Source organism: Athalia rosae, chromosome 2 (genome assembly GCF_917208135.1).
Source record: "Athalia rosae chromosome 2, iyAthRosa1.1, whole genome shotgun sequence".
Taxonomy (NCBI): domain Eukaryota; kingdom Metazoa; phylum Arthropoda; class Insecta; order Hymenoptera; family Athaliidae; genus Athalia; species Athalia rosae.
In genome coordinates, this window is record NC_064027.1 from 21,254,043 (window position 1) to 21,264,693 (window position 10,651).

The 10,651-nt window shown below is 35.0% G+C and overlaps 1 protein-coding gene across 4 annotated transcripts in view; it reads left to right on the forward strand.

The window, feature by feature from the left end:
• LOC105689427 (box A-binding factor) overlaps positions 1-9,917 on the forward strand; it is a 54,272-nt gene extending 44,355 nt beyond the window's left edge. For 2 of the 4 annotated variants that reach the window (XM_048651012.1, XM_012406427.2), the window contains exons 6-8: positions 4,918-5,093; positions 7,200-7,503; positions 7,681-9,917. In XM_048651012.1, the coding sequence (XP_048506969.1) occupies positions 4,918-5,093; positions 7,200-7,503; positions 7,681-8,129 (929 nt within the window). In that variant the 3' untranslated portion in view covers positions 8,130-9,917. Of the gene's footprint in view, positions 1-4,917; positions 5,094-5,629; positions 5,716-7,199; positions 7,504-7,680 lie in introns of those variants that run through there. The other 2 variants (XM_048651013.1, XM_048651014.1) reach the window with 2 other exon arrangements.
• Positions 9,918-10,651: the final 734 nt, after the last annotated feature.

The window sequence follows — 10,651 nt, forward strand, 5'->3', positions numbered from 1 at the left end:
TTTTGGGTCTAGAGTTACGCGAAGGATTTATTTCTTCGTTTGTCTCTTTCGTATATGTATATATCTATTTTTTTCTTTTTTTTTTTTTTTCATCCATTTCTCCTCTTCGTCTCCGTTTTTTTTTTCTTCACGGTACATATTTTCTCAATGCTTCCTGTGTATAGTATATGAAACGGAAGATATATCGCGGCGATGCGAGATGAAAAGTGTTAGATAAAACCGAAGTTTCCTCATTATCGTTATCAATCTGCCTCATCGATACTTCGGTTGAGAAAATAGAAGAAAAAAGAAAGAAAGAATGAAAGAAAAATAACTGAATCAAAAAAAACCGAAGAGACAGAAGAGTCGAAAAACGCACTCTCCGCGGCGTTGTAACTTTGTGGATTTATTCGTTGCAATATCGCTACGAAAGTTTTCTGGTTACCGATGTGTCGTACATCGGCGAGGACCCTGACCTAGGCAATACGTAGGTTTTAATCGACTCCGTCTGTCTACACGAGCGTTTTTCAAGCGTTCCTACGTATCTGCATACTTTACATACCGATACGATACCGCGGTATCTAGTCTGCAGTCAGAGAAGCTTATGATAATTTCGATATATTTCTGGTACTACAAGCCGTATAAATATATATAGATATATATACATATATATATCTATATATGCGATATAGATATATATTCGTACAACGCGGGTACGATGAACCAATTATACATAGATGTGTTCATTATATACGTATATACGTACTACTGCACGGAGTGCATCGGATAAAATAGCGTGCGCTCTATCTAATCTGCTATTATTATTATTTCTGTTCTTATCGTCGTTGTTATTATTATTATTATTATTATTATTAGGTAATTACACTTTGCCTACTTTGGAATAAACGCGGGATCTACCTTCGATAGATCGATGGAGTTATATACGTGCATATTTTTAATTAATCAAAATCGAAGGAGAACGATAAAGAAGAGGGAAAAAAAGCGCTTCGCGTAAATTATATGTTATAGAAATAAAGATGATTTTAGAAGAGATGAAAGGAACGTATAACGTACGTCGTGACTACGACGTAGCGGTCAAAATGTTATCTGCAGATTTGACCCGAGATCTCTTACACAGTCGGCGTTGACTCTTTTTTTTTTTTTTGTTTTGTTTTGTTTACTCATCTCGTTCTTTCCTCGTTTTTTCAAATCATTATTATTAGTATTTCTTCTTTCCCCCTCCCTCTTCTTCTTCTTCTCATTAACATTTTATATTTAAAAATATTGTAACCATAAGATCGTGCAACACACAATTGCGCTTGACATCTAACGACCTCGACAAATATATTTGGAAACGATCATTGCGCGGTCACGTGAGTGTGACATATATATATATATATATATATATGTATATATATGTACGTTGTATACACACGTATACGCATATACCGTACATTGTATGAAATAATTTTATTCCTTCTCTGTTGTTTTAGTTTTTTTTTTGTTTTTTTTTTGCCTTTTCTTCGATGCTGCAAAAGCCAATTAAAAATTGTATATCGTCATCGCGTTCGAATTTAAAGTTACGCAATTAATTATTACAACGAATAACATGTGCGCGTAGCTTCTGTTTTCACAGAACAACTTTTACGCACGTATATATATTTATATACGTATAAATATCTAGATATCAGAAGCTATTTGGCGTGTATTATACCGGAGGGGCGTGATTCGCAATTTTTTGTCCAGCGCGATGAATTTTTAGAGACAAATTAGTGCAGGAATATTCAAATTATTTGAAAAAATGAATTGAGAAAAATTTGTTGAGTTCGAATCGTTCATCTTTCTGTTATTTATTTGCCGCATTTCATACGCAGGATACGCCCTTAATTGGGACGGCATTCGCATTTTTTGTGGATTACGCCCTTCTGGTTACCGTTCGATGTGTATCGCTGGAAACAGCTATCTCAATTTCCTGCGATAACTAAACTTGTGTCGTTGACGATCGTCCGCTCGTAACGTATTATTGAAACCTACAATTCTATATACATATGTACATATGTATACATGTAATATACATACATTTTATGTACGGACGGTATATATGTATAAAGTGGGTGTGCCATGGAGACGAATTTTTCTCTCGTGATATCGCGCGGTAGTTTGTTTGCTGGAGTGTTTCGAAAATTTGAAAAAGTAAAAGTCGATATAAAAAAAGGGTGGGTCGGTAGGAGGAGGTTATACACATATATGCATATACGTACATATGTATGTAACGTACGTGTGACCGTTGTAAATTTTTCCCATGCCGCAAGTTTCTCAAGTGGTGCGGTGCGGTAATTTTTTCTTCTCTCTTTTTTTTTTCCGTCCCAATTAGTCTAGTTTTGATTAATTTTTTCGAAATTTCGTTTTTGTCCAGAAATTTTTTTGCACCAAGTGCCGTACACGGTATATACATAACGTACGCGCAGGTTAGTTGTTTATGAGAAATAAAAAAAGTAACAAAAGACTAAGGAGACGAAGAAGAACCTGAGGATCTTTTATCTCGGTGTATAAAATGAAAATAAAAAATATAAAAAACGTCGCATGCAGCTACCTCATATTCTAAGTTCATTGTCTCCGTAGCTCGCCGCTCTCCGCAGGATCATCGTCTCTTATTTGCAACGTAGAGCGAATTCCTCCGGTAGCGAATTGCGCTTCTTCGCAAAACGTAATGCCCGGTAGCCGCAACTCGCAGCACAATTATATCGCGCTCTATCGTATACGCTTGACTACCTAGGCGTACACATGAAAAGCACAACGTCATTTGTAGATGCATTATTACTGTACGCTACGCGGCGGTGCCCGGTCACAATTTTCATCCCACGGTGGCGTTCGGTAGGACGAAACGGAAACACGAACCCCGCAGAGCAGCGCCAAGAGATTTTTGCACGCGTTGTATCGTCGCAGCCGTTCCTTTCATCGTTTAATCGAGCGTTGAAATTTTTCGTTATTTTGTCGCGAGATGAAAATTCTCTCTATATTTTTTTTACGTTAAAAATGAGAGCTGATCTACTCGAGGAGGAAAAAATGGCCGCCGCAGTCCCGCTCTTGATTCATAATTCGACGACTAATCGCGACATTATATATGGATGCATTGGGAAAAAAAAGTATTGCGGTAAAAAATAAAAAACCAAAAAAAGACAAAAAAAAAAACACACAGTCGAAAAAATAAAACGGAAGACGAATAAGGAGAAGCCATTTCGCATGTGCATGCGTTACGTGTGTGTGTGTGTGTATATGGGATATATACACCGATATACGTGTCACAAATCCGTTGGGATTCGCAACTCGAGACCCTCTCGCGCTTTCTGACCCTTACCTCGCTTATCTCTTTTATCCGATTATATCGCGTTACTATAATATACGAACTTGAGACAGATAATAAATATAGTTAGACGTACGTGAAACGAATACACGGACACCGGCCGGCATTTGTAATACACACACGTCCGTAAGACCGTCGAAATTTCACGTGCGTTGATTGCGGTATATTATAACTATAATTGCGACGATAACGAAAACCGCGTGTCCGACACGCGAATTTACAACTCACTCGTCGTTATACGCTACGTATTCACCTGTATACCGATACGTAACATCAATTACGACGGTTGTCTAATTACTTTTCAAATTGGAAAAAACTTGATAAAAAATAAATAGTCATATTAATATTCGACATCTCACGCACCGCAGCGTGCGAACTGCTGAAATTTCAACATAGAAACTATATATGCGTGGAACACGTGTACATATGTACGAATATATATAGTGGTGTAGCTACATATGTATATGTATATATGTGCGAAGCGAACTACAATAATTATTATCATTTATCAGCAACGCCCGGAAGCTTTGATAAAACAATACGCGCGTGCATACGCGCGTCCGCCGCCATCCTTTAGACCCATTTCCTGTCTCCCCTATACTAGTTATATTCACCCCACGTAAAATATGACTTTGTATTCTACTATTTTTTTTTATTTTTTTTTTTGTTCGTCATTTTTAGTTTTATTATTTTACTTCTCGTCCAGCACGCCCCCTTTTCAGGAAAGAAAAAATACGCCTTATCTGTATCTATATCGCATTTTCATGACACTATGTGTATAACCAAAACGAAAGAAAGAAAAAAATAACAATTTTGAAAATAATATTCGAAAAACGTACGGCTTCGTCAAACTATGGATATATGAGGAAAATTAGGAGAAGTGGGGTTGAGAATTTGAGAAAAATTTCAAAAATACATCACTCGTTATATTTTACGCTATACGTTTATTATTAAATTAGCGTGTGCGTCTGTCACACAAACAATTCCAACGCACAGGTATACGTGTTAAAATAAAGAGGTCAAGCGAGATATACGTACCTACATACAATATATATATATATATACATATATGTATAAATATGTTTTTAGAGTTCTCGACGATGACGATAACGTAATTGTCGTGAATATATACGCAATTTAATTTTTTAATTTATTTATTTATTTTTTATTCAATTCACAAATTAGAAGAAATTGGGAAAAAAATACAGGTGCTGAAAACAAAGTCATATTTGTCAAAGTCAAAGTCATAGCCAACATTTTTAGAAAAAAAATCGTGGAATCTCTACGTTTTCGAAATAGTTTGGAAAAACTTTTTTTTTTCGTTGGTTAAGACGTCTTTGCTTGTTACCGTGCATGTATTATATGTATAATCTATGCAACTATTCGACCGGATAAAATTTTCCTGCACATGTACCACTCGACTGTTCGAATTTTATCATGTCATATATACTTACATTACACATAATATTCAACGAGTATACACTGAAAAAAAAAAAACGATTAAAAAAAACCAAAAAAAAACAAAAAACTATGCATCCGAAACCGGGATACCTATAAACTGTATAACTATACAGTCCACAACCTCGACGCCGAGTACTTCTCCGAGGGTCGTGAGTGCGTCAACTGTGGGGCAATATCAACGCCCCTATGGCGGAGAGATGGAACAGGTCATTACCTCTGCAACGCTTGCGGTCTCTACCACAAGATGAACGGGATGAATCGACCCCTCGTCAAGCAACCGCGGCGCCTGGTAAGCCAAGGACATCGTTTAAAAAAACCAAAAAAAAAAAAACAAAAAAAAAACACACAGAAAAGAGAAAGAAGGAAACAAAACGTAAATGATATCCTTGCTCGAAATTAAAAACAAAAAATATACAAAATGATAGAAAAATCTGCCGGTGGTGTTGCTTCGACGGTGTCGGACAAAAAACAAATGATAACCAAATGAAAACTATGAAAAATTGAAAATTTCCCCCATTTTACATCCCCATTACAGCACCTCGCCTGCCCCTCTGACAATTATATGAGAAGCAGAACAAGCGAATCATGTATATATACTGGATTATGTAGTATAGTTATGTTTATATGCATATATGATCATATATAGCGGATAAACGAAAGAATGGAAGAAAAAAAAAAATGATAAGAAAAAATGGAGAAACAAGAAAAAATAAAAATGAAAAACAAAAAAAAAAAAATGTTGAACTGCACAGAAACTGTAACAAAACTACAAAACTCCACTAACGCCCAGACGTCCCTAACATTTTGGACTCCTGTCTGTTTCAGTGGCGGACCCGATCGATTTCTACAAAAACGTCTATGGGTATAGTAGCACCCCTCGCGTCCTCGAGGAGAAATCCAGCCGTCGTTTGGTAGGTGTCAGTTCCCGATCAACGTTCTCTCATTCTCTCTCTCTCTCTCTTTGTCTCTCTCTCTCTCTCTTCTCTCTCTCTTTGTCTCTCTTCCTCGCATTCTTCTCACATTTTTCTTCTTCTCTTTCACTCTCTTTCGTTTTCTCTCGATCTTTTTCCGTGTCATGCATTCATTCATTCATTCATTCATTCATTCATTCATTCATTCATTCGATACCCCTTTCATTTCCACTCCTTCACAGATTCCTTCATTCGTAATTTGTTCCCCTTGCCTTAAATTTCGCGAGGCTGCGTTCATATACACCTGTGCGAGAAACAAAAAAATGAAAAGAATAAAGAAAAAAAATGAAAAAAATAAAGAAAAAAAAAGGTCGCGAGTACGCGAATTGAGGAAAGTACTGTCTAATAATTTGGGGGAGAAAATACAAAGTTAGAAAAACTAGACGAGTAACGCGGGTGTTTTGAGCACAGCCGAAAGCGAGAATCATTGATCTATTGTCTTATCAGTAGTAGCGCCTGTTTGGTGAAAATAAATGAAAAGAAAGAAAGAAAGAATAGAAGAAGAAAAATTAGATTCTTTTTTCTCTTTCTATATGATGAATAAATCCGATGGAAAAAAAGGCAAAGAAAAGGACAAAAAACATTTTTTTACATAGTAGCTTGAGGTGCCACTATACCCATGGTAACCGCTGTCCATCACGAAATCACGATTTATGAAAAACTAAAAAACAGAAAAGAAAAAAAAAAAAAAACAAAAATGATGAATAAATAAATTACAGATCGATCGATCGGTCTCATATACACACATTCGATTTTGTTTTCTATTCCAAATAAATGTAATATAGAATTTTGGTTTTTCCATTTTTTCTAATTTTAAACATATACAGTATATATAAATGTGTTCGATTTAGTTTACAGGACACGTAATACCTACGATAGCGCGTGTGACTTCGTGACGGATAGCATTCCTCAATCATATATGAATATTTTCAGAACTAAAAAAATTTACATATTTTTTAATTGAGAAAAGAGAAAATCGTTCTAAAATCACCGTTGCACCAAATCCTTTCGATGTCCGTGCAACGATGATTTTGAAACGATCGAGGAAAAAAAAAAATAGAAAAATCACAGCATTTTGAAAACACCACCTGAAAAATACCACCTGTATATATAACGCTTTTGTATGGAAACAAAAAAAAAAGTTGATTTCGTTAAAAAAAATTCTATTCGTTGTATATCGTAGTCAAAGATTTTCCTATATAAACGCGTTGTATATATAATGCAGAGAGAAAAGAATGTAAAATACATATTTTATGAAAAAAGAAAGAATAATTAACAACAATGACAAATAATATGAAATAAAATACTCGAATTAATTTAGATATACTAAATTGGAATGGAATGACTATGATTTTTATTAAAATGTGTTTATCTTATCTTTAATTTTTGTTTCGTTCATTCGAATGAAAAAAACAAAAATTTAGCACGCATCGAGACGAGTGGGACTGTCGTGCAGCAATTGCAATACAACGACGACGTCGTTGTGGCGTCGTAACGCGATGGGTGAACCAGTTTGCAACGCGTGCGGTCTCTACTTCAAACTTCACAGCGTCAACAGACCACTGGCAATGAAAAAGGACAGCATTCAGACGCGCAAGAGAAAACCAAAAGGTGGCAACAAATCTACCGATGCATCGGCGTCCGCTGGCGTTTTGCCAGCGATATCGGCCGCCGCTGCCAACAACAATAACAACAACAACGAAAGCAAACGGATCAAATTGGACCCCGGTGAGTCTCGAATTTTCTTTCCTGTCGTCTTCTTCACCCCGCCTACTCCGTTCCGTTGATCCTCGCGCGAATCTTCTCAAGTGCAGAGTTCCTTTTCTTCAACATGATTGGCGGATCGAAAAAAAAAACAAAAACACAAGTGCCAATCGTAAATGACGGAACAATTTGAATTTGCAGATTCGTATCCAGATCTGAGAATGTCCCGCTCGAATATCACCCAATCGTCGTATCACGGTTCCGCATACGCGTTGAGTCCTCAACCGCCAACCAGACTCGTACCTTACCACCAGAGCGGTACTCCGAATACTCATCTTTACTACGACATGATAGCTTCCCAACAGCAACAGCAACAACAACAACAACAACAACAACAGCAGCAGCAGCAGCAACAATTGATGGACAATCATTCACCGAAGGTCGAATGTCCTTCGTCACCTTGCGCGACACGTTCTCCGGTTGGCATGATGTCGGCCAGTCATTCGCCCGATCATCATCACCAGTTATCGTCTCCCCACATAGTTACTCTGGGTGGCACAGGCAACTCGTCTCCCGGTCCAGGAAATGGTAAAATAATAATGGACAACGGTCACCTCGAAAGACCGACGGTCGTATCGATGTCGTCATAACAATTTTCAGACAAACAAACTAACAGTAAAATAAAAATAAACTAAACGGAACGTCGAACGTCTGATTTCAACTCGCAGTTCTGCTAGCGAGTCATTTTTAAAGTGTACATAATCATTATAAATATCTATAATCTATCCGTAAACATTATATACATATGTACATGTGTATGTATAGGTACATTATGTGTACATCGACATTCCAGTTACTTTAGTTTATATAAATTATTATATATATTTATAGTAGCTCGGGACGGAACATATTATAATAGCGTATGTGTACGTAATTGATTAACCGATTGGATAATTGATCAATTAAAATTTTTGCACTGCACCTAGGTTCTCATCGTACATATATATGATACCTATAATCGATCATTGTCATCGTCATCATCCTCGTAATCATTGTCATGGCACAATTAAGAATGATTATATTTTTCCAAAAAATTACCCATCATAGTATACATACATTGTACGCTGCTGCTAACTACGGGCGATGTTAAGTACTATTAAGTAGGCTGATAAATTACACACACACATATATAAAGCGATTCTTATCACCGAGCATAATAATGATAACAATTATTATTATTATTATTATACTCCATAGTCACGATAGAACTATATAACTAGCACGATAGTTTTTTTTTTTCTGCTCTGTCATTTTATGTACCTATCTCGTCACAACGATGTAGGGTCCTATTTCTATATCGTTCTCGTCATAAATTTATTGGACATTTCGATTGTTTTGTTTTTTTGCTTTTTGGTTGTTCTTTCTTCCGTTCATTATTACGTCGCCTCAATGAAACCTTTGGTAAATGGTGGTCGTCGATGAAAACCGTTCTGTAATGAAATTTTTCAAATATTTTCCAGCAAATCGGAAGAAAGATCGGAAAAAAATGAGAATCGGCGAACAATTGTAATTCACGAACAGACAGATAGAATGTAAAACATTGCTATACGTTGATACATTCCTTGTTCAGATGAAAAGAATTGAAAAAAAAAAAGAAAAAAAAAAACGCGGACCATTTCAAGTATGTATAAAAGGCTCAACAACGATCGATGATAATATTAAATAACAATAATGATAATGACAATAATAACAATAACAATGATGAAGATTAGTAATAAGTAAAATGCGATGCGATTCGTATAGATTCAGATTTAACATTGTAAATAATGATGACAATAATTATGTAATGATATGTAAGCGTATATGTATAAGTCGTTGATTGAATATGTTATATGTACGCATGGAAAAAAAACTAAAAAGATGAAAAAAGTTGGGGGAAAAAAAAAACAAAAAGAAATAAAGTATACGAAAGTATCGTGAAAAATTAAACGACAATATTTCAAGACTTGCCGAATAATTTTATATAATATACCTACATATATATATAATTAATTTTGTTGAATATTAGATAGTATAATTTTAATATAGCGATAAGAATGTAATGATCATAAAAATGATAATTATAAAAATAATGAGAATATAAGAATAATAATAGTAATCATAATAATTATAATTATATAACGCTAATGAGAATATAATGATAATTTTTACCAAAGACGTGAAACTTGATGTAAAAATTACCAACTGTCACTTGTAATTCATCCCTTCGCCGTATGTGTAATCATATTATACAGTAGTATATGTATATGCCTACCCTATAATCGAACACCTGATAATTATTGTTTTAGTTTTTAAAATAATTTTGATCTTTGTCTTTTTTTTCTTCTCTCCCTTTTATCTTTTATCTGATTGATGAATAAAATCTTACGAAGAGAAAACCGAATGTTGTTAAATCACTAAAAATTATCCGTGTCAATATTGCTCTACCCCGCGTACAATAGATTAGAGTATCTAGATACATTTGCAGACGTTACTACGTGACTATTAAATGTTATGTAATTGTAATAAAAAGAATCAAGAAATTAAAAGAAGGAACGTAATCCACTTGAAAATTTTCGACAACTGTTTTTCGAGCATAAATGTTCAGATTTCATAGAACATTCTATATGTTAACAATTGCAGCCTAGCTTGATGATTGATTCTAAACCATTATCATACTAATTATAACTATTGTTACGGTTATTCCTTTTTGGTACGTTTGATTTTTTTACATTTTCATTATCCCGAAGCTACATATACATATGTAGATACGTATGCATGGGTATGCACGTACATCCTGCACACATAACGAATTTGAGAAAAAAAAATGAAATTCCTCCACTGATGAAAAAAAGTAGAAATAGGTATATGTGATATATACGGGTACAGAAGTATACGTATCTACAGTGCCATAGTTTTGAATCGAATTATTTTAATTATGTCAAGAGGTAAAGTGGCTGTATCGATGCAGTTGTTCTCAAGATAAAGACGCCCGTGATCTATATTTTTTATATTTCTCTTTTATTTTTCTAGATACCTATAGATCATTTAATCAGTTCTGCAGAACCTACATATGTCGTTATCGATAAATCTATAATAAATATTATATTGTTGAATATATCGATTGGTGTCA